This window comes from Lepidochelys kempii, chromosome 19 (assembly GCF_965140265.1).
Source record: "Lepidochelys kempii isolate rLepKem1 chromosome 19, rLepKem1.hap2, whole genome shotgun sequence".
In the NCBI taxonomy this organism is placed as follows: domain Eukaryota; kingdom Metazoa; phylum Chordata; order Testudines; family Cheloniidae; genus Lepidochelys; species Lepidochelys kempii.
Window position 1 is genome coordinate 5,168,280 of NC_133274.1, and position 24,986 is coordinate 5,193,265.

At 46.9% G+C, this 24,986-nt stretch overlaps 1 protein-coding gene across 11 annotated transcripts in view; it reads left to right on the top strand.

Moving 5' to 3' along the window:
- Window positions 1–24,986, top strand: part of CSMD2 (CUB and Sushi multiple domains 2) — a 548,097-nt gene that overhangs the window by 491,167 nt on the left and 31,944 nt on the right. For 10 of the 11 annotated variants that reach the window (XM_073317325.1, XM_073317326.1, XM_073317330.1 and 7 more), the window contains 6 exons: window positions 3,024–3,197; window positions 4,701–4,889; window positions 8,572–8,745; window positions 12,142–12,324; window positions 23,550–23,726; window positions 24,566–24,745. In XM_073317325.1, the coding sequence (XP_073173426.1) occupies window positions 3,024–3,197; window positions 4,701–4,889; window positions 8,572–8,745; window positions 12,142–12,324; window positions 23,550–23,726; window positions 24,566–24,745 (1,077 nt within the window). The remainder of the gene's footprint in view (window positions 1–3,023; window positions 3,198–4,700; window positions 4,890–8,571; window positions 8,746–12,141; window positions 12,325–23,549; window positions 23,727–24,565; window positions 24,746–24,986) is intronic. The other variant, XM_073317333.1, reaches the window with a different exon arrangement.

A 24,986-nucleotide genomic window follows, 5' to 3' on the forward strand; every position in this document is an offset into this window, starting at 1 on the left:
CTTCATATATTTTTAACTGATGAGGGCTTTTGAAGTTGCTGCACTTGTGTCTGTGCCAGAGGACCATGTCCTGGGTGGTACATTGGAATGGAATAATACCATTCTATATTTTGATCTCAGTTCCACTGGTATCAAACTGGAGAAACTGTATTGAAGTCTTATAGAAAAACCTCCATGGCAAGGGTGGATCTCTGCCCTTGGGTATCGGTCTGGATGTGGGGGTGAACAGGTGACATTCTCTGGACCTGTGTGTTGCAGGAGACAAAATCATAATGGCCCATTCTGGCTTTAAAATGTATGATGCTAGTCTGGATTTAGACCTGAGGCCAGAATCTGGCTCAAAATACTGATTCTCACCTCATTTACACCTGGGCAACTTTATAGACATCAGTGGAGTTGCTCCTGATTTACACAAGTGTTAGTGAGAGGAGAATTAGTCGCTATCCTATGACACATTCTTAGGAGTCACCTTGCTCAGAATGTTAATTTTTCTTTTCAGTAAATAAGCTAATGAAATAATTCACTGGATTTCTGACTATGATGTTAATATCTTCCTATCAACAGATGACGCAGTCCATATATTTCATATCCTGGTTTGCCAGTTGTTTGCTTCCAACCTCCTCTATCTCTGCTATAACTTTATGTGCTCAGATATGATAGCAACATCCATTTCAAAGCAAGATACAGAGCAGCCAGTAGCTGCCCTGCAAAACAATAAATAACACCGACACAAGTCTAATGTTAGAGATGGGCTCAAACTGCAAAACTTTATGGGTGCTCCAAAATTCAGAGCCGTTTGCACCCATTTTTCCCTTCATTCTGTTATGAGGATAACAGTCATATAAAAATTGCGCTCAGGGTCTGATACCAGATTTCAAATACACCCAAAGTGTGCGAGTGTTTAGCTGCAACATTTTGGTTCATCGTTACTAGCCATCTGTGAACCACAATGAGAAGCAGAAAACACATTTAGTCCGTGAGGTGAGTAATGAGCCCGGGCCAGTAAGTCAGATTGCTGGGTAGCCAACTGTTATTGACTGGCGGGAATTTTCAAACCACACCTTCAGCCAGTTAGATTAATTAAACCACAGCATTTGTAAAGCACATGCCTTTTCATGGATCGGTTGATTTCTCATGGAACCAATCCAACAGAAGGTCTATACGCCCAGCCCATTAGAATGAAGCGGGTCCCATGGCCTGACTGCATCAATTCACTTTGCACTGGTGACATACCTTTCAAACACAGGGGCCTTAATGGGACTTTCAGTTGCTTAGCTTAGCGTCATTTCCTTTTTTGGCAGTTAAAAGTTGATTTGGCTGCTCGTGGATTCAGAGCATCCTGTGCAGGGGCCTGATATTCAAAAGATGGCCTCAAAGTAATTAAAACTACAGCAGCCCTTTGGGGTAACATGCATTTAAAGTAATTAAAATGGAGCAATGTTGGGTTTTGAAAATAGATGCCTTGAGGCTGCGTCATTATTTATATAGAAGTGGGGCATTGTGTTATCCCATCATAATTCCCTGTCTTGTTAATGTTTCTTTTCTTAAACCTGCTCCACAAGAGTTGCTATGCTATGTACGAACTGGAATTTGAGATAGGTGCAGTCTAGAGAGACTCTCCTTTTTATGTTGACAAAGAATCCACCACCTAGTTCACAACTGCTATAATAGGACCCTAATGGTGACTCATGGATACCTCGGAGAGAGCATGACGTCTGCTTTGTGTAGCACCAAAAGGCTGTCAATCTTCATGCTTCAAGGCCTAAACTAGTCACCAGCTAGGGTCCAGAAGAAATTTCTCTCCCCGTGGTATAGTCTTGCCCAGTTGACCAGGTATATTATTTGTTCTCACCTTCCTCTGTAGCATTTGGCTCAGCTGCTGTCGGAGACAAAACACTGCACTTCTGGTAATGGATTATCAGTTTGTTCCACCATGGCAATTCCTATGTCTTCCAATCAATGTTGCTTTCTTATTGACTATCAAAGGATGCCATGTTCTTAACGTGGCCAGAAGGCTCTTAGCTGAAAATCCTCAAGCTTGCTTTGCAAACCGAAAATACTGCTGTACTCTGGAGTAAAGGTTCCCAACTTTACTCCTTCCAGTAGGGTTGCTATGGCTTTAAATCCTTCTTTAAGACTTGTTTCTGTAGGGGTCTATTAATTGACCATGCTTCTCTCAGGGGGGTAGGAGGCCAACCAGCCATGAGCCAACCAAGCCTGTATTAAATCCAAGCACTGTCTCTACTGGTTGTCCACGTAATCCTTTGTGTGTCCGTTGTCTCTCTGTCCCCATCCTGCCCCTTGCATTATCTTCAGAACATAAGCATCCCACAGTGGGTCAGAGCCCTGGTCCATTTAGCCCAGCACCCTGTCTCTGACAGGGGCCTATCTGCGCCAGAGGAAGGTACGAGAAAATCCTGCAGTAGACACTCTGGGTTTCCTCCTAACCCCCATCAGTTAAAAGCTGATTTACGCCCTGGAGCCGGAGGGTTTATGTTCCTTTCTCTCATCTCAGGCCATTTGGATTGTAAGCTCTTTGAGCTAGGTACCTGACTTTCTTCTTCCGGTTAAATCTATTTCCTCTCCCCTTCTTCCCCCCGGCCCTGCCCAGTGTGACTCCATGGACTTCAGTGGGGTTGCTCCTGATTTACACCAGGGGGAGCGAGAGAAGAATCAGGCCTCATGGCTTTGAATGTCTGGGTGGTGCCTAGCACCTCTTTGGGTGCTCCGCGAATGAATTAATAATAATGGCTGGGATTTTCAGAAAAGCCTAGGGGCGTTAGGTGCCCAAATCACAGTGAAATGTAGTGGGAATTGGGTGCTGAACTCCCTTAGGAAATGCCCCCAGCAGGAACAACACAGCAGGTGTAAATGAGTGTCATTCCAAAGACATGGACCTCGATGCTGTTGTGGAATATGGTGGTATTTTCTTGGTGACCTTATTGCTTGAGAACTGTCCTTCCAGGCTCACTTTCTGCAACCATGGGGGCCACAGAGGTAATGTCTCCACTTTCTGATTGTAGCCATCACTTGCGGTCACCCAGGCAACCCAGCCAACGGCCTGACGCAGGGGAACCAGTTCAACCTGAACGACGTGGCCAAGTTTGTCTGCAACATCGGGTACCACTTGGAAGGGGCATCCCAGTCACAGTGCCTGGCGAACGGCCAGTGGAGCAACTCCCTGCCCACCTGCCGCAGTAAGTCATCTTCCCTCTGGTCCTCATTCGACCACTGTGGTTGAGGCCTGGAGCGTATGAATGCCTCAGTCCCTTCAAAGGAAGCTGCTGCTGGAAGGGGTAGAGGGTGGCTAGAGCTATAGTCCAAGGATCAGAAATGCCTTCAGGCATAACCGGGTTGTGACAAGGGAATAGCAGCAGCTCAGCTTCCCCCTCCTCACGCACTTGGGTGCATCAGAGGGGCTGCGTGGGAAATGGAGGTAGAAGAAGGGTTTGTTCCATGCACGGAGCAGAGCCCCTGGGCTAAGCCCCAACAGGGGACTCCTCTTCTATTTTCATCGTGAACTTTTTGATTTCTAGTTACCAACCCTGGGCCAGATCTTCCACTGGTGTAAATCGGTGCAGTGCCGTCACCTTCAGTGTCACGTCAGTCTGTTGACGTGGGTGGAACTCCATGAGTTTTCACCAGCTGCGACTCTGGCCCAGGGAAAAACCCTTGCAGACTGGGGCTGTGTTTTGTTTTTCCTGCTTAGTCATTCCTTCAGCTGACATGGTGCGCTGAAGGCAGCAGGGGGAGTGTAAGTGGGAAGCACAGAGAGGATGTGATGGGGGTTTTGCTGATGAAGGAATGGTGCAAATGCCACCCCCTGTGATCAAGATGAGTTGGACTTTGTTTCTCTCTGTGCCACATCCTTGGTTACTCCTGGTCCCTGAAATCCAGTTAGATGCCAACATGAGTCAACATAAAGCAGAGTTTGCAGCTCAGTAGGAACATAAGAGTGATGTTTGAAGGCCAAACATTCCTATGTGGCATAAGCAGATACAACCCCTCCCCCCCGAGTTCAGGGGCGCTGCACCTATTCACCCCAGAGCTGATCCCGATCCTGAGGCTTCACCCCCTTCCCTACCACCCTATCGAAGTGTGAATTGCTAATAAGAAAAAAAATCATTGGGCCATATCTGCAGCTGGTCTCAATCAGGATAGGCCCCACTGAAGTCAGTGGGGATACACCAATCCATACCAGCCAAGGATCTGACCCAGAAACACTCAGTCATGTTCCCATATGCTAACCTCTCTTCCCTCTCATTTCCAGGGCTTCCTGCCTCCTTCGGTATTAGCATAAAAGTTCACTTACCAAATTCCCTCCTTCCCTCCCCTCCCCATCCCTGCACTCCATTCCTCTACACTCTGTCAAGCCACTTATCTCTGTCCCTACTGCTGCCTGGTCAATGGCAAAGTCAGCTCTTCTCACCTGCTCGCTAACTGCCCGATCCTGCAGTGAGCCAATGAGTGAGGCTCTGTCTCTGCACGTCACATGGCAGGATCAGGCCCAGAAGATGATCTCTTCTTTTAAATCCAATTATTTTGTTTGATTTTTTTTAAAAGACAGAAAAAAGAAAGAACCCAAACTGCAGAATGTGTGACTTGAGATTTCTTCCCCTTTTTCTCCTTGTTTGAGAGAGTCCTTTGTTCTTTGTTACACCCTTTGTTTTGTATTTTTGTTTTCTGTTATTTGTTTGCAGTTGTAAACTGTACTGACCCCGGGCACCTGGAAAACAGCATCCGTCAAGTGCAGCCAAGTGGTCCTCACAGATTCAGCTTTGGAACAACTGTCTCATATCAATGCAGCCATGGATATTACTTATTGGGCACACATGTACTTTCCTGTCAGGGGGATGGCACTTGGGACCGGTCCCTCCCACAGTGTCTTTGTAAGTTGTTCAGAGCATAACCCTTTTGTTTAGGGCATTGCTAAAGAAGTCATACTCAAATGATCCATTGCAGCCTTTCATCTCAAAGGGTTTCCATCACTCTTTAGCTGAATGATGCCTACAAGGTTTCATCCAAAGCCCATTGGAGTCAGTGTTCATCTTCCTATCCACTTCACCAGGCTTTGGATGGTGCCCCTAGAAGGGAAAAAATATGGTCTAGAGAGAGATTAGATTAGATGGGGATCCTTTCACCCACCAATGAAATGCAGACGCCTTTGAGTTTGGATTCCTGACCCCATTCCGCTGCAGCGACAATATGGTAGGTGGTGAAGAGAAGCGTCAGTTCTCCAGTAGAAACCAGACGGGGAATTTATAGCAAGGCAGCATGTAATTAGCCACAGCAGATTTAGCACAGCTCATATACATCCGAACTTCCACACACCCACTCGCTCACATGTCTTTGGAGAAAGGCAACGTCAGCTCAGTATCAAAATAAACACCTTCATTGCTTTTACTCTTTTGCAAAATGCATGTTCCAGAGGACTCGCTTCTTGAGTCATGCTGTAGACTTTTTTTCCCCTTAAAGTAGCGTTAATGCTTGCTGCCTTTAAGTTAGTTACAGATATTTATAAGTAAAGGCACAGTGAAGAAAGATATGGGATGCTGTGCCAAGGCTTGGGTTAAGGGAGCAGTCTGATTTGGGAGATGGGAACTCTGAGCTGTGTGGTTTTGAGCCAGTAGCCGCACCGCTCAGAACTGATCAAAACAACCATCGTAATGCACTCCAGGATGTGCAGTTTGGGTTCGAGGTGCGCTGCTCAGGTGCGGGAGAACTCTTTCTGTCTCGTGAGACATGCCTTCAGTGCAGCCTAGGGAACACACCCTGCGGTGTATTATTGCTTGTGAGTGCTTGATAGCTCACCTGTGTGCGTGCACACACACACACTGCTGTCACCTTAAAAGCATATTAGACCCAAGAACTTGGAGCCCAAACCAAGTCTGGACCCATATAACCCCCAAAATTGGCGTTTGGAACCAGGCAGGATGAGACACTGTATAAGAAAAACATTTTATAACAATAATGACAAATTTCAAGTAGTACCGCATCATCCAATCCTATGGTGCTTAGGTACAATGGGGGAGAGGCAGTGTACAAACCCCATCAATACAAGATCTGTAACACAGTACGGGAGGTTCATTCTAGTCAGGCAGCTGGGGACGCTGGACTAGTAATGATAGTAATACCTAGCTCTTCATCACTAGATCTCATCACTTCACAGGAGGTCAGTATCACTCTCCCCTTTTTCCAGATGGGGAAACTGAGGCACAGAAAGGCAAAGTGACTTGCCTGAGGTCACCCAGCAGCAGAACCAGGAATAGAACCCATGTCTTCTGAGTCCCAGTCCAGTGCACTAGCAACTAATTCACACTGCACTTGGGGCCTGGCTGCAGAGTCTTTCCGCTGATTGCAATGGGCACTGGATTAGGCCCTGAGAAAATGGCATAATTCACCATGCACCTAATGGTCCCCAACAGAAAATCCAAAGCAGCCAAATGGGTCATTGTAACCCGGTAAAGGTGATTGCAAATTATATAGCTGCTCAGGCAGATAGAGAAAGCAGAACTTCTCGATGGATGTGCTCACTTCCTGCACAGCTAGACATAACCTTTCAGTTAAAGTCTCCTCAGTGGAGCCAGTCAATTTTCCATGAAACCCACAAAGCACTTAACAAGGAAGAAAGGCTATGTGGTAGGGACAGGGGGCAAGTGAGGCGAAAGGGAAACACACCAGCTCCAGATGAGCGATGGTTATTGATTTTCGTGTTTACATCCCTTCTTCAAGAGTAAAATCGTTAGGATTTCTTTTACTTGCCGTTGGTGCATCTGCTGTTCAGGAGTTGTACCTTGCAGGACAAATAGATCAAACAGTCAGAAATGGAGGGAGACAATCAGTTCTCCTACCTAGCCCCTTAAGTTTCATTCAGCTGAGCTGTTCCAAAGCCTCAATCTTTTTAAATTCCTTTATTTATCCTTTTCCCACCAAGTCATAAAAACTAGTTTTTTGGCACATTTTCTTTTCCTTTGTTACCAGCATGTCACCATCTTACATTTATAAGCATGCTGCACAAGCCATGGGAAATTGACAAGTGATAACCACTTACCTTAGAATCTACAGGCACTCAAATCAAATCGCCAACCTTCTCATACCTGGGTGCCTCAAGCCGGGCTCTTGACATCCATAGCCAAGGAGCTAAAGAAACGTGGTCCTGTGGTTTAAAAACATTGAGCACCTACAGCTTCCATTGACTTCAGAGGATTTTATGGGTGTTTTCACCACCTTTGAAAATCAGACTAATTTTATTTAGCGCCTGTAATCACTACTCACTTTTTAAAATGTAGACCCAGGAATCTTACCTTCAGGTAACCCAGGTTTGAACATTTTGGCTAGTGAGTATTTTAGAGAAGGAAAAAAACCTGTTCTTTAAGGGGTGGAAGAGGGACTCTGATACAGTAAGTGAGATCTACCACAGCAAAATCTAGCACAACAGAAGAAATTTGTTCCAACTGTCTGCACAAATGCTTTACAACCCCCAGTACGGTCACAGATGTTTAGCTTAGATGTGTCTGCTGGAGTATCCGTTATTGACTTGTTAGTTTCAGTATGAGTTTATTAGCTATCAAACTAATTTCTTTTGCAAAAGGCATTGGTTTTAGTCACAGCTCTGTGTCAGTATCTTTCAGTGCCCACGTACTCTATATAAACATCCACACCCTTTTCTTTTTCTTGAAGAATACATCATGCATTCCACCTACGCAGAAGGGGGAAATGCATCCATTGCTGATATTTCCCTTCAGAAATTCTAATGGCCCTCACATAAAGACTCTTTTAGATCAGATCATATTTAATCGCCTTTAGAGTTGTCAGCTTGTTTGTGAATAGCCAAGCTTCATCTACCCTAATAGCTAAGCTAAATAAACCAATTGATTATTGTTAACAGTGTTTTTAGTAGCAATCATAGGGCGAGCGGTTCTTACAAGCTGCCAGAGTAATTTCATCAGGTGTGACGTTGCATCTAATATGGCTATGTGTTGACAGAATCCCATACTGCCAAGGAATATGTGTATGCGTGTGTGTGTGTGTGTAAATATTCATTTTTAATAGGGGATGGATGTTCACGGGAATGTGCAAAGTGTATGCCTGGAAAATCCTTTTTCACGTGTGCATTTGGGTATTTGCATGCACAGACCTGGGACAGCCCCTGTGCAAACGTTTACATGACCAGCCCCGGTGAAATCCACCCCAGGGACCAGTGCCAGGTTTGTGCACCATTGAAACTCTGTTTTGAGCACCTCAATGGTGCATGACACTCTTGCCAGCTCCTCTGAGTAGGGAGTAAGGGTATGCAAGATTTCAATGGGCAGTTCATGTAAGGTCACATAGGGCCAGATCCTCAACTGGTGTAAATTGGTGAGGCTCTGTTGAAGTCAATGGAACTATGCTGATTTACACCAACTGAGGGGTCTGGCCCATAACTGTTGATTGCTCTGTGTCTGCAAATTCCACTTTGTGGGTGCAAAAGGGGAGTGTTTTGCAGCTGCATCCATTGCACCTTCCTTTTGAACGCTCGTCCCCTGCAGTTAAATAGTAACGCAAGCCATAATGTTGTTCTCTTTGTTTCAGTGGTTTCCTGTGGCCATCCTGGCTCCCCGCCCCACTCCCAGATCTCAGGCGATAGGTACACGGTAGGGTCTGTCGTCCGCTATAGCTGCCTGGGGAAACGGAGACTGATTGGCAACTCCACTCGCATGTGCCAGCTGGACGGGCACTGGAGTGGCTCCCTCCCTCACTGCTCAGGTGAGAAGGCCAGGAGACTTGGCCAGGGTTAGTGCGATGACCCTTTGCTTCTTCACAGGCCCACAGAGGGGCAGTCCACCACATTTCCACCCGGACTCCAGCTGGAGAAGAGAAGCCATGAGGCCTCTCAGATCTATATTCTTCTGAACAAAGGAGGGATCTGGATCCTGCAGGACTTGGAAAGCCCAGCTGGAGCTCAGGGGTCCAGCCTCCAGCACCTTGGACAGTGGGTGCCGATAACGAGTAAACCTTGTCCTGTGGCCCAGGATGAATAAATCATTGCAGCGAATGCCCTAAACATAACAAATAACACGGCAAAGTCAATACTGCAGCCTGCTCTTTGCTATTCAATGGTTCCTGTTGTGCTTCTGTGAAGAGCATTGATTTGTGGGGGAGGTTTCATACTCACAAATTGCTCCTTACAATGTAACTTCAGATTCTCCCTTCCTCTCTCCTGCAGACAGATAAGTCAGATGCTCCCATCTCAGGCTTCACAACTGATCTGTTGCTTCATGCAGCAGCGCTGTCCCATGTGCCGCACGTCAGTTTGGATGTTGCACATATACATGGGATGTCCTGTATCCACGACAGGCAGGGATAGACTCGCGGTAACCGATTTCCAAGTGCTCATTGCCTGCAATCAGGGCCATATTTTGAAAAGAATTCAGGTGTCAAAATAAGGGATAGATTTACAAGAACCCTCAGCTCCCCTCTCAACACTTGCTGGCAGATTTTTTGAAGATCTGGCCACTCATCTTGGTGCCTCATGGAGAGCTGAGCTGTTCTGAAACTCTGGACCAGAGTGGGGTTTCTCCCCACCCCCCAAGTTGAGAAATGTCCTGATACACAAACATCACATGCGATTTTGAGAATCTGAGATAGGGCATCAGGGAGGGGGATCCATCCCTGTTCCAGTCTTGTCCCTCACCGATATGCAAGTCTCTTCAGTCACAAAATCAGCAGATTCCCTCCCCGATGGAACTGAAAAACTGCCCGAGCTGAGTAAAACCCCACTCCCACCCCATGCAGCCTTCCATCCCCTTGAGAGCAAGGCACCAAGGAGATGGGACTCTAGATGGAGCAGAAGCAATGGCAGCGAGTGGTTAATTTTTAATTATGCCACTTTAGACTTAGCAGCTCCACTTGACCAAGTTTAACCTGCACTTAAAAGGGGAAAAATATTAAGAGGCAATTTCATCCTCTCTGAAGGACGTATCTACAGAACAATTGGGGATTTGCTTAGTGATTTATGGCCACTTGGAAAGTTTCTTCTTTAATTCATATCCATTTTTTTCAAAAGCCTTCAGCATTAGCCTAACTGTGCTCCTATTGAAACCCGTGGGGTGGAAGGTCTGCCAGTGACTTTAGAGGGAGCAGAGTTAGGCCAATGCCACCTGCTTTTGAAAACTCCACCCTCTGCCACAAACTCCAAACCACTTGGGACCTGATTTCCTCCCCGCTTCCCCTCCCAGCTTCCTTGCACCCTATGTGAGTCGTTTCCAGCCCCGCAAAGTGGGCGTGAAACATGACCACTGGTACGTGTTGGCCAACGATTCTGATTTGCTACTTTCTCACACCAAACTCAACTTGCACTGGTGCAAATAAGGACCAAGGTGATAGGGAATCGGATCTTTTGTCTTGTGCCTGTGCTTTAATAATCAGCAGTGCAAACACATCAGTTGAGGGCCTGATTCTCCATTGTCCAGCATGCCACCTCCTGCCCCCAGCACTCCCCTACAGTGAGGGCAGCATAGGGACATCTATGCCACCCCTACAGTGCTCCTGCACTGGGGGAATTCTCCTCCGGGGCCATCCTTTACAGCCCAGAGAGATGCACAGAGGTCAGAATCAAGTCGAGGCTGTTTCCAATGGAAAGGCTTTTGCCATGTGCAGGCAGCTCGTTAATTGCGACAGTGGCTTTAGCAAATCAGAACAAGCCGTTTTGGAATAAGTCACCTGCAGAGGAGAACAGTAAGGCCAGAGAAAGGTATTCCCTTCACCCTTTTAAAAACTAGTATTTTCCTGGATGACAAATGTCTTCATTACTTTTTACATCCGACATGATGCCGCAAAGCTCATTACTGTAGCAAAACACAGAGGGCTTGGGAGCCAGGGGCTTCAGCTCTAACTGTAGGAGTGAAATATTGCTCCCTGGATTAGGGCTGGTGTGTTTACAGTGATCATTAGCAGAGAGAGCTGATAACAGACAGACGTGGCATGAGCCTGGGATGTGGGGAGACGTTCTCAAAGAATCCCTGCAAGGCAACCTTTTCAGCTGCCTCTCTCTTCATGTCCCCCTAACTTTCTGCCAGCAGTGCTGAGCGTTAGCGATTTCTGCGAGCGGATGTTTCTTGGCTGGGTTCCTACCATGTCTGTGCTTCAAAGCTCTGCAAGGATAACGGGGTTGGGGTGGGAGACTTTGAGCATCTCATCATTTCTGCTTGGAGGGGAACCATCCGCCTGACTGATGCTGGCAAAGAAACCTCTTGCTGCCTAAGCAGCTGCTGCAGAAGGTCTCTGCATCTGTCTAGGTTTCTTTCTGGAGATTCGGGAGTAATGGGACCTCTTTTGCAAGTGCTTAAAGAGCAATGAGCTTCCAAAGACAGTAGACACCTGGGATGAAATAACCACCTGTGCAGAAGGTCAGCACAAGGGCTAAATTCGGACTTTGCTGGCTTTCCACACCGGGTGAATTTCGCCCTCCTCACTTACTGCAGTGATGCGTGCGGTATGATGAATGTGCCATGCCAGCACTGTAACGGCCACCACGTTTAAGGCTTGGCTGACTTGTGGGAGAGCAGTTTTAGGCACCTCCCACCCCGCCACATCACCGATGGGCAAAAAGGGAATGTGGAGCTCACTGGTCTGCTATGTAATTCTGCTATATGGTCCCCAAGGGAGTCACCAGGAACAGAGAGGTGAAACTGAGGGAGAAAATTCAGGCTGGCTATAAGACAAAAAACATAGTGGCTGTGTATAGTCTCCCAAGGGAAGGGTGGAAGCCTTATCATTTAGGGGTATTTAGAGCAAACCGACTGGGCAGAACACTGGAAGACATCCGTCCCTGGGACGGCAGGGAGAGGGAGTGGATGGGTTAGTAGGTGGTTTTCCCCCTACCAAGAGAAATTCTATGGGCCTGCGCTGTGAAGGAGATGAGGCTTAAAGATCACAATCGTCTCTTCCCACCTTAAAATCTACGAGTCTCCAATAACTATGGTTTCATGATCCCAGTGGATAACTAGAAGGCTAATGAGAGGATGCAGTGTGCAGACTGGCTACTCGATGGTAGCTTCTTGTGTAGCACTGGTAACTCCTCTCTGCCGCTGCGGGGAAGATGGGCCAGGACAGCCGCCTGCCCTGGCTGTTGCTGACAAAGTGTTTTTCTCCGCTCAGCAGGAGGCAGCCAGGGAACATGTGGTGACCCAGGGATCCCTTCGCACGGCATCAGGCTGGGCAACGAGTTTGGTGTGGACAGCATGGTTCGGTTCAGCTGCGAACCAGGCTACACCCTCCGGGGTTCGTCAGAGAGGACCTGCCACGCCAACGGCTCCTGGAGTGGCTCACAGCCGGAGTGCGAAGGTACCACTCCCCTCCTTACAGGCTGGTCTCTTCAGGGGAACGATTGAGGCTGCTCAATCATGAAGTACGCCACACCCCTTACGTTGCCGGTATGTGCCCCATGTACCACAACTCAGAGGCAAGCACCGTGATTGCCTCATCGGTGAGGCCTGGTGGGGGCTAGTCCTGATGGGTCCCAGTAACCACTCGGACACATGGCGAAGGGCCAGGGTATTTTACTAAGCATGGCAGGAAAGGGAAAGGTTACAAATAGCCTAGGTACAGAGGCTGAAACGGTTACAGTTCAAAGTGAGCCATAGCAAGAAATGTCTGGGTCCCAGGAGCCGTCCAATGTAGAGTCCGGGCCTAGAGTCTCAGGTGTCCTCTCCAATCCAGACTCTGTTCAAGCAAATAGGAGCTTGTGGGTTTCCAGGTCAGACTCAGTTACTGTGTCTCACTGGGGCCTCTGCAGTGGTTCCCTGCCCAGCCGCCGCCACTGCGCGGTAAGGTCCCACACAGCCCTGCACCCCGCCATCATGTACGGTATTCACAGCCTGGTCCACACTTGGCTCTGTATCCTGTTCCTGGAGATTCCCCTTTGCATTCAGCTTCTCTGCAGCTCCCTGCCGCCAGGCAGCCGCTGCTTCCGGACGGAGCCCAGTTACTTTCTGGTGCAGGACTTTTCCCCTCGCTTGGCCAGGAGATTGGGGATGTGCAGCAGGGAGGGGGCTCATGGGCATTGTAGCTCCCTACTTAGTGGAGCCATCACAGTAAGATAGTTAGGGCTGTCTCACAGCCCGCCTTGCTGTGCTGGCAGGGCAGAAAGCATACCAAAGCCTCCCTTCCTCCCCTAATGGGGGAGGGCAGGAGCACCCGGCTGCTCTAGTTGGCAGAAAACCACGAGGGGAACCTGTTTCATTAGTTTGTTCCAAGGTTTCCTGCCAATCTTTGAGGGGACAATGGCTGAGTGAGTTACGTGACACACCAGTGCATAATGCAAATTAAAATCTGAATAAACATTTTTTTATTTTAAAAAACGCCTTTTATTTTGTTTGAAGAAAAAGAATAAAACCCCCTAATTCAACTTAATAAACTCTGGGCCAGCTCCTGCAAGCCACTCTGTTGCTATTACAGAAGTATTTAAAAATCAATCCGCAAAAGAACAAAAGCCCCAAACTAGGCAGGAAACCAATAAGCAAGGAGACCGGTGCAAGTCCTTCTCCTCAGCTGATTTGAAAGCCAAGAGCTCGGAGAGAGTTTGCAAATGAATTGGAAATTTATTCCAGATTGATGCAGCCCTTGATTGAAGACACCGCGTCACATTTATTAATATACTGAGGCCTTGGGGTGGGAGGGGCATTATTTTTTCTTTCCCGTTTTTGTTTTTGTTTTTTTGGTGGAGGGGATCCACAGGGGCTGTATATTAATAGTGGGATAAATAACCCCTCAAATTCAAAAGGCACCAGGATGCAGTGGGGTTATTTTATTTTTGAATCACAGCTGTATGAGTAATAGTAACATTATTCCTATAATGTGGTGGTTTACTGTTAGGCCCTCGCCGACCGAAATAGGCAAGTCATTCTCAGTGTTGAGTCGTGCGCTGTTCTCTGCCGTTTGTATTCATGGCAAGGTGCAAACACGATCAGGTATCGGTGGGGCTGTACTCTTCGAGTCTTCGATTCAACTTTCTGGAGCAGGGATTTCTATCTTTTTGTTTTATTGTTGCGAGTACATTTAAGGCAGGCAGGAGTGAGGACGAACAGCATTGAGGAGGCACAGGCAGGGTTATGCAAGCTCTTCACCTGCAGTTATTTCACATCTTCTTATTCCTGACCCGCAGCACAGCCAGCCATTCAAGACCCAGCCTCCCCCCACACCCTGAACCAACACAGCTCTACAAGAGCATCCCTCTCCTAATCTGCAGCACCCCTGGCTGTTCCAGTGCAGGTCTCGCCACGTGCGCCTTGCAGCCCCTCTGCCAGGCCAGTCTTGGACTCCCTAGTGCCTCTGCGCCGGCTACGCCAGACCTGTCTCTCCTGAGCAGACTGTCAGCAGTGCCAAATGGTGCAGGGGAAGGGCAAGGTGTTTGGGACGTAGGCTGATCGGAGATTTAGGCCATTGGCTCACTGGTGCTTCAGACCTGAGTCACGCTTTGAACCCAGGGTTTGAGAATTGAGCCAACAATGCTGACTCTGCTTCCCAGCCTGGCATCCCCACAGTCACTGGTATAGCCGTGTGCATGATCATTTTTGTCCCACGCTGCACGGTGGTGGGGTTTTAACCAGCAGCGCTCGAAATATGGCTGGCCCTGGGCATGTGCATTTTGGAAGATGTGGAAAGCAGGTGGCAAAAGTCCTTTCTCCCATCTTCATGTACCTCCACAGGGGGCAGCCAGTGCAGCTGACGCAATTATCTACCCAGACAGGCATGTTTGGGCAGGATGGGGGCCGAGCCCTGACCCCAACCCACTATCCACCAGGTTGCACTTGTGGGAAGAGCGCGGGCAAGTGAAACAAAACTTGTTCTTTGCTCTGTTTCTGCCAGTGTCCCTGAAGCCTGTAGGCCATATCCAGGCATGGTGCCTGCCTCCATCATTGCTGAAGGTGCTGTCCCCAGCTCAGTGCCCCCAAATCTCTTTGACCCCTAATCAGCTCTATGTATTTTTAGCTAAGGATATACATGTAGTGGGTAAGGCCAAAGCTTTCAGTGCCCAATGGGGCGTGAATCCATATTTATGCAGAAGCACTATACTGAACAGAAGCTACAGGGGCTCAACCCCTCTGCAAGTCAGGCCTCTTATTTAGGTGCTTGACTTTAGTCACCAAGGACCCAATTTGGCAATGCACATCCTTAACTTAGAGCATGTTCTTAAGACCTATTGGCATCAATGGGACATAAACACAGACTTCCCTGCTTTATAGAAATGCGGTAGGTTTAAATGCATGCTTCAGTCCCTCTGGTGTGCTTTAAAGTTAAGCATGTGCGTAGCTGCTTTGCTGCATTGAAGCCCAAACGTTGACCTTTGTGGCCAGCATACTCTACATGTCACTAGCTGATTGGTCTGCTTTAGAAACCACACACAATGCGGGGCTTTTTTAGCTTCTGCAGAATGTAATAGTGGTTTCTCAGTACTTAACCAAGTTCCCAGACTAATGAAATTTTATTGAAAACTTGTTCCGACCCAGCCTCTCATATGTCTGTAGGTAATTGCATCTTCATCAAAGGCATAACTCTTGGATCGGGTTCAGCAGACCCTCCGTAAATAAGCCCAGGTCCAAGGAGAACCCCCAGAGCCAGGAGTTGTCTTTTATTAGCAAAAACGTTTTTTTTTTGGAGGAAAGGAGGGAGAATATCCCCAGCACCCAAGTTCCATATTTCCCGACTCATTAAAACCTGGTGATTAAAGGTCTCCAAGGCATGATCTGAATCAGAGTGATTAATATGTTCCATATCCCTAAATTGGGGCTAATCATATTTAAAAACCTGCTAAGTTGCATTTCCCCTTCCATATTTCTGAATTAGCCCATTTGAATGTATGGACGTCTCCATGGGAACCCCATTCGGCATTGGAGTGGCAAAGCTCCAGCATGCCAACGCAGCCATTCAACTCCTCTGTAGGGCATTGTCTGTCTCTGACTCACACCTCAGGCTCGGCGGCTAGGAACAGAAAGCATAATCAAGTCAAGCGGGGCCTGCAGGGCTTCAGTTCGACCCTGCCCAGCGAGTGAAAATCCTTCCCTTCTGTTAGCCGCGATGCAAAATGAGCATGGAGGAGCTCTGTCCGTTCTTGAATAGACCAAGGTCTACGCCACAAACAAAGCACCGTTAATTAGTTGCCATCCTTGTTAATGTTGCCAGAGAGGCTGAGAAATGAAAGGGGGCAGAGATCAAGCTGCCATCTTGCCCCCTGCAAAGCAAGGCTGCGCCAGCTCACTACAGACGCTGCACTGGGCAGAATCTTCTGTTGCCACTGCCAGGTGGTGTGGGTGCAAGTTGTTTATAGTCCCTAGAGGTCCCAGCTGAGATCAGGACCCCATTGCACCAGGTGCTGTATGGACACATAATACAAGACAGTCCCTGCACTACAGGTCTTACCATCTAAACAGACCAGGCGGGGAAAAAGTGGGAAAACTGCAGCAGAAAGAGGTGATATCCCAGCAGCTGAGCATGTGCTTCGCTTTGCAGACCACGGAACTTTAACATGCGCTTAACTTAAAGTAAGTGTTTTGCTGAATCAGGACCAAAGTGACTCGCCCAAGGTCACAGAGAAGAGGTGTGGCAGAGCCAGGAACCGAATCCAGATCTTCTGAGTGCCCAGCTGGGTAAGGAAGAGGATTTATACCCTCAAGCTGGCAGGTGCCGTTCGCCTGTTCTAAAGTTCAAACAAACAGAGGAGGAATTATTTTTAAAAAATCCACAATCATTTTTTCAGAAGGTACAAATGGATTGAAATCAAACGAGTCAATTATCGGTAGTGGCTAGAACTGCGCAGTGATGCTGACTGTGTTAGACAGTAGAGGCCGCATCGTTTCCAGTAAAACCAGCTTTCCAGGCTTTCTAAAATCTCAGGTTTCAAGCCCCATTTAGCTTTAATTTCCAGCAAGTTTTAAAGTGTAAATGCAAATTTACAAGCTCCCCTCCCTCCCCCTGCTTTTGTCACCATCCATCTCTCCATGCACAGTGTGAAGGAATGAGGGGGTGAGGGGAACAAAACAAAAAACACTTGCTCTCCTTCACAATAGATGCTGCAATTGCATTTTTAGTTGCTGTTAAGCTTTATAGTTTCTCCCCTTCCTTGAAAAGCTGAATGGAACATTTGCTTTTAGTGTGTTTATTGTCGCACCAGATGAATTAATCAAAATTCGCAGCCAGAATGAGGCAGGACCCTCGCTGGTGTTTGCCAGTTTAAGTAAACAGAAATGTGTTTATTTTAATTGATCCCAATTTGACCACTGAGAATATGCTTGTAACAGGATTTTTTTGCCCTCTGCATGTCGGGTGGAATGTAGGCTACTATTTAATTTAAACAGTATGTAAATTACCATCTGCAAAGTGAAGGCTTCAGGACTCCAAAGGCTCTCAGCTATGTGTTATTCCCGCAGTGGATTTTGCCTGATGTGTCAGGCATTGTTAGGAGACCAATTCAGCCTGTCTGCTGAATGGCAGCAAGACCCAAAAGGACAATTCTGTCTGCTGTAAGGATTAGACCGTGGGGCATGTGTGGGACATTTTATTTACATGCTACCTAGACTGGAATCCTCTTTAGTAAACAGCTTTAATCTGTAGGAGAGAAGAGACACTTTATTGCTCTTCCTGGAGGGACTTGCTGTGCTTCTTGTTTAACAATCATGGAGCCTTAAAGTGCCACCAGTTTTGAAGGGGAAGAACTTTTTTTAAAAAAAAAACAAAAAACCCAAATTAAAAAGAAACACCACTCCATGTAATTCCACGGGATTCACCCTGCTGGGCAGATGGAATATTAAAAGCAGCACTGTATGTAACGGTATGTAAGGCGAACGCATGCCCTAGAAGCCTCTGTAGTAAATAAATAATAATGTGGCCCCTTCTTCTGATACTTGTGATGCCCCTTATGCCAGATGGTAGCTGGTGCCTGTGGCCTTGTAGCGTGGCTTCCCGGGGAGGATAAATCAGCGACATGGTCTGAGTGTTATCTAAATGTAACTTGCTATGTTTCGGCACAGACATCAGTCCTGAACTGAGATGGTCAAGCAGCCCACAGGACACTCCCTTCTTCTGGGAATCTCATCCCAACACCCCTGCCTGGTTCTCTGGAAGCAACTGTGCCTCAAGAATTGACTCTAATCAGAGCCCAAGGCAGACACCAAACTCTCCTGTTCCCTCTCTCCCCAAGCTGCCTCTGCACCCCCCGGCATAACTCAGAATTAACCACCACACGGCATGTCTTCCCAAGAGTCCAAACTTGCTCACAGAAGAAGAACTCAGAAGACTGTGTGACAGCGCTGTGACGGGCTGCCCCCCTTCGGATGCCACCTGATGTGCTGAGATACCACTGAGCCTGCCTGTTACGCCAGCCTGGGCACCCTTTTTATCTGTCTTGCTGAGCCAAGCTAGTAAGCTTCCTCAAACCCACACACAGGCAGGACCACACCAAACTGCAGAATGAAACAGACACTGAGATCAGTTCTGGGAAAGTTCAGCTTAAGGGACTTGCCCCAGCACTCAGGTGTCCACCTCCCTTGGAGTGAAGACCCAAAGATATATTATAAAATCTGCCACCTCCCTCCATGTGGAGGAAGGTATGCACAGCCTCTTATCTTCCCCACCCCCTTCAATTATGAACTGTACACACGGGGTTATGTTATAAACAAGAAATACGTTTATTAACGACAAAAGGTGGATTTTAAATGGTTAAAGAGATAGCAAACAGAACAAAGCAGATTACTGAGCAAATAAACCAAAGTATGCAAACTATGCTCAATATACTTAAGAAACAGGTTACAAAATGTAATTTCTTACCCTAAATATTATTTTAGGCAGGTTGCAAAGTTTCTGTGGTTCCAAGTTCCAGTTATATTTCTTTTCAGACTGGACCCATCTCAGTCTGGACTCCCCCTCCCCGGCCTTCCCTTCAGGTGGCTTTAGCAGTCTTTTTTCTTGGGCAGACAGGCCATGGAGAGGAGGAGTCCTGTTTGCCTTCCTCCCCACTCTTAACTAGGATTTACGTAAGATGGGAATCCTTTGTTTCCCCAAACTTGACCTCCCTTCCCTTCCAATGGAAAATGACAAGTCCCAGGTAATGTTTAGTAGCAGGTGACAAGACCACCTGACCTAGTAGTGTCACAGTTATGTCCCCGGACACCTCCCAGGAGGCAGAGAGATTAGTATCTTCCTGGTTTTGTTGTTCCTTTCTGATGGCTCATCAAATTTGATGGCCTGTCATCTGGTGGGTGTCTTCCCAATACACACCAAGCTGTAATTGTTACATAGTCCATATTCCTAACTTTAGATACCGAAATGATACATGCATACAAAATGGATAATCACATTAAGTAAATTATAACCTTTCCCGTTATATTTTACAAGACCCATCTTGCATAAAATATGTCTCAGTTACGTCATATTCATATCATAAGCATATTTTCGTAAAGAAGATGGAGTTAAATATCACAAGCGCCACCCGGTGAAAACTCCTATACCAATAACGGTTACTACTCGCCTTCATTTGAAGTCACTCTTCATTAGTAGCCATCTTTATTTAAAAACTGCAACTTGAATAGGTAGGAAGCCATGCAGGAAAGCAATCAAACTTGCCCTCGACTTAACAGCAACGAGGGAAAACAATTACATGTTGAAAGGATCTACCATTTCCAAACTACATCAGTGGGCAAATTTTCAGAAGAGCTCACAGCCAGATTTTCAAGTGCCCAGCTCCCAGCAGCTCCCATTGCTCCATTTACAGCCAGATTTTCAAACGGTCTCTGCACCCAGTGCATTGAGCTCTGTTAAAAACCTGAGCTGGTGCTGAGGGTTTTTTTTTTCATAATCCTGGTCCAGAGGTGTGTTTTGGGGTCTGGCCACAGTCTGGTGTTTGTCTGTGTGTTGATCTGGATTCTCTAAGCTGCCCCGACTTCCTTCTGACTTTGCTGGCCAGTTCAGATAACTCATGCAGGGAAATAAGGATGCTGCTTATGCTCTGTTACTGTCTTGTGTAGGGACACAGCCAGGTTCACAACTGAGCTGCTGTCTCCCTGCATAATAGTATTAGCCACCCCATTAGTGAATCTCATGCACCACCACAAATGATAAAATCCCATTACTTCCCAAGCAATGCTCGCCTTCCTCATTGTAATAATTCTCGGCCTGATCTCTCTCGCCGCCCCCCCCCCAGCACGGGGCTCTCTCCTTATCTTTAGCAGCAATGGTGATTACTTTTAACAGCCACATCTATCGTGCTGGCTTCAGAGGGACTCCATCAGAATAATGTAGGCACAAAATATAGGTGTGCTACGGAAACAAAAAGTATGGGGTGAAGAGATTGACAACAATTAGTTATTAATAGAAATGTTTGCAATTAGATGTGTGTGTCTATATACATCATTTTTAGTGGTAAGCATTCCACGGCATTGCTCATAAACCAGAGTGTGTTGTGCTAACTCTGGAATACAGTAAGGCTGTCTTAGTGGTTAGAGCAGGGGATCGGGAGTCAGGACTCCTGGGTTCTATTCTCAGCTCTGCGAGGAGAAGATGCCTAGTGGTTAGAGCAGAGAACGGGGAGTCAGCATTTCTGGGTTCAGCTTCCAGCTATTCCACAGAATCATTATGTGATCTTGGCCACATCATTTCATCTTTCCCTGTCTGATTTTCCCATCTGTTAAAATCAGCATAATAATGCCTCCCTTGAGGGCATCATTCATTACTCATTTGAAAGTGCACTGAGACCCTGAGAGGAAAGGCGCTACAGAACAGCACGGTATCATCATTGCTTGAACCCGAAAGTGAAACTGACTAAACAGATCAATCTAATTTCACTTTCCACGGCTGAGGGGAAGTTCAAGAAAATAATCAGCATAAAGTGTGAAAAGTGAATTAGATTGTTAAATTCCTCTCCGTTTTGGCAGTCTGACAAGCGGTTAGTAATGCAGGTGAAGATTTATAAACCCAGATTCAGAGCGGGAGTATGGCTGCTTCGCACCACATTCCTGGCAACAATCCAGTCACCGTAACAAGCCATAGGAGGCTCACCGCAGTTTAGGGAGATGGTGGTACAAAGCAATCACAACAGCTCCCCTTCCTGTCCCCAGTGTGGGGGTGTGACCAAGGGAAAGGGGCCAGGGCCATGGGTTCCCTACACCTTTGCACTCCTTCGTGGCAGCTAAAGATCTGACCCTTTTTGTTAAAATCTATCATTTTATATGGGTCTCGTCCCTTGAAATATTTTCCAGTTAAAGAAGGAACAAGACCAACAGTTCCAACCAGTGTATTTTACTTGTCAAATTATTTTCTTGTTTGGTGGGGAGTGGGTGAGTGATTTTGTTACGTGCTCCCTCCAAACACCAATGCCGCTCACTTTTCTTCTGTCACTTGATCGTGCAAGGTGCTCTCAGCTCCCATTCATGCCATGGGAAAATCTTTACATGGATCGTGACTTGCTGGATTGGGCTCTGAGTTATTTTAAATATGACTTGCAAGTCTGAGCACTTGGCCATAAGTTTGAGGTCTCTTTCATATCCAGGGCAATGCAGGCTTTTGGCAGACGTCTGATTGGAATTACTACTCTATATTCACGTGCTTGGCTGTGCTGTAACATTACACCGTCGTCATTCCTTTCCCATGGACACCTTTTCCGGAATCACAATTCATTTTTGTAGCAGTGACTCTTTAGGCTGTGTACATTTTGGTGTGTGCGTACGCAAGACAGGTAGGGGTGGGGAGAAAGAGGATGAGGCATGGACACGACAGTGAAATATTAATCCAGTGCTTTTCCTAAAGTGATAGAATCTGACTTTTATCCCCACATTTATTGGAAATGACACTATGTATCATTGAGACTTTGGCTGCATGAGGAATCTGTAACTAGAGAGCACCCCACATGATTTTCGTGCCACGCAAAATGTCTGCACACAGAAGCTGGAATGGTTATTCGTTTCTCCCTGTCAAACAGATACACATCCGACAAGCTCATATGTTAACCTGCTGTCAGCAAGCCAAGTAACAAGGAAGAAGGGGGCCTCTCCTTCCATTGAGCAGCTGTGCACGGTGCATTCATACCGTGACCCAAGTGAGATTCATTTCCCTGTGGAGAGTGGCAGACAATATTCCACTCCCACAGGTGTCTGGTGTGGGGGGCAGCGATAGAACATGGAGACTTGGGGACCTTGTTATTTCCAAACTGATGCTCTTGCAACGTGTGAGATGGTGCTGCATTGCCAGGGGAATTTCCTTGTCAAATAGTCAGAGACGAATGGTTTAAGCCTTTATTGATTCATGTGATTTTCTTTCATGTACTGTAATTCCACAGTAAATGAGAGCTGGATGCAATTATTGCAGGTACTTATTTTGCCATGACAGGGCTGTGCGTACTGCCATTCAGTCGGATGCCCTTTTACTGCAGTTTTACCAAGGCAGTTTAGACATAAAACCTGGGTGCTGACAAACCTTGTACATAATTGTACCCTTGCAATATTCTCCCCCAGCTGAAAGCATAATTGGATCTACACAGGCAATAAGCAGGAGCGGCTGCCATTATGGAAGGGTAGCTGAGTCCCCCACTGCTTCGATTCCCTTGAAGTCTGCAAAGATTGGCTTCCAAAGCAGATATGAGCTCCAGCTATGAAGCTCAGATCCCAAAAATGTAACTGTCTAAAGATGCTGGGACCTAAGTGTTTGGTTCAACCCATGATAGAGACTTGAGGCCATCTGTGAAATTCAGAGCCAGATCAGGGTGCCGATTCCCAGGCCCAGATGTGTCGTAATCTTGAGCTGCAAGAAGCATCTGAAGGGAAAACAAGGTGTCTTGTGGCCCAAGTCAGCCCCTCTATTGACACTAATTTGACAGTCGTTGCCAGGTTCTCTGTTGGTGCAGCCACTTCTAGAAACTGGGCTGAACACACCTTGTTTCACACAGCTCACCGAGCCATCACTCAATGGTCATAAGTTTTGGTCACTACCAATCTGGGCTTGAATTCAGATTAGCAATGAGAGACTCCAATAACCGGCTAGTTCTGAGTTGTCTAGGTGCCACCTCCTCCTCCCCTGAGGTGCTTTATAAGAACTGCCTCCATCATTCCACCCAGAGCCCAGCTGTGTCTCTTTGAGCTGCATGTCAGGTTGGGCTAATTTAACGGCTCGATCCTGCAGAGCGATCAGTATCCAGGGGCATAAAACCTGCACCTCTTTCAATTCAGTAGAGACCTGTAATCCAGAGGTTTGCAGCCGGGGTGCGTTCTTGAATCCCAGTGTGAAATCAATGGGGTATATGCCGGAGTATCTTGTGCTGGAGAAATTAGCTTCTGGTGCAGGAGAACTTCTCAGTCGCTTACCACGGAAGTCACACAGCATTGAGATGTGCTTCCTCGTGCTTTCCCAGGGCAAGGTGTATCCATCGCTCTTGGGATACTTTACTTGCATTGGTAGGTACAGTTGGTTTCACTCCAAAACAGCATGCGGTCCACTGATTAATCCAGAGGTTTTTGCAGCTAAATTGCTTTCGTTGAGACTTGGGTCATCTTTAATTTTTTTCTAATTCTGCTATTTTGGCTTTTTAGTTATATCTTGTGGAAACCCAGGGACTCCAAGCAACGCACGAGTTGTATTTAATGACGGCTTGGTTTTCTCCAGCTCCATTATTTATCAGTGCCGGGAAGGCTATTATTCCACAGGAGTGCTGAGCAGACACTGTACTGTCAATGGAACCTGGACAGGCAGCTCTCCTGAGTGTACAGGTGAGCATCTGAGTGGATTCCTGGAAGACAAGGTAAATAACAATCATAAGGCCCTGGGGCTAGGTTTTCAAAGAGTGCATGTGACTCGAGTTTAAGACTTGCAGGCATCAGCATGCACATGTCAACGCATCGTGTTCAGAAGTGTCATAAAACTATCTACTGCCAGTGGAAATAATTCTTCGGGCAAACTCCTTGAGGCCCGTGAGTGCCTCATGGAATATTCCAGCTTCAGGTGGTCTTTTCAGCTGAGCTACATGCTCTGCAGTCATAAATCTCATGACTAGACGTAAGGTCTACTACAGAGTAGTCCTGACCTATGGTGTGTCAGCTCCCAGAACGTGCCCTGATTTGGCCATAGCCCAGAAGCTTTTGTTGAACATATAGTGTGCTCACTTGGGTCATTAGAATGATGGATGAAATAAGGCCTGTGTTAAGGAAATGTATTCTGTCAGCAAACAACATACAGCATCTAGGACAAACAGGGGCAAGTCATGTGTAAAGGCATGTTAACTGGTTATGATTAAACCTCAGGGCCCCCATAATGTGCTAATTAACACGTTGTTTTGCACAATGCTAGGCCTTAGTGCCATTTGTTATGATTATTGTCCACTCCACTGAGCATGGGCAAAGTTTTCTGTACACACCTCTTCCAAACTTTGCCCTGGTTGATCCAGCTCCCTGGTTTGCGCTGTAGCCCATACCTCTCGGTGGCTGATAGATCACCATCATCCATTGAAAGTCAGCGGGGACTGTGGGGTTTCTAGCCATTGCGTATCCATATGCTTGAGACAGGCGACATGCACCAGAAAATTTAACCATTGCATCTTCTCCTTTCCCAGTGATAAACTGTGGGGATCCTGGTGTACCAGCCAATGGCTTTAGGCTGGGAAATGACTTTAACTACAATAAAACTGTAGTGTTTCAGTGCATACCTGGCTACATGATGGAGTCGGACAGGGCATCCTCTTTGATTTGCACAAAAGACCGAACCTGGAACGGCACCAAACCTGTCTGCAAGGGTGAGACCCCATTTCCTATAAATGTCTGAGGATGTTAGGTTACAGGCCTCAAGGCTCCTGTAGCTAATGATATCTTAGTAAGCTTTACTGCGAAAGTGCCCTACAACTACATGGGGCCAGACTCTGAACTCTTTGCTCTTATTGATGAAGCAATTTTATGAGTAGTCATTGTAACTACTGGTGAGTAACTGGTCACCAGTGGGAGTTAAAGGGCTCATGCTCTGAACCATAGCAATTCCTG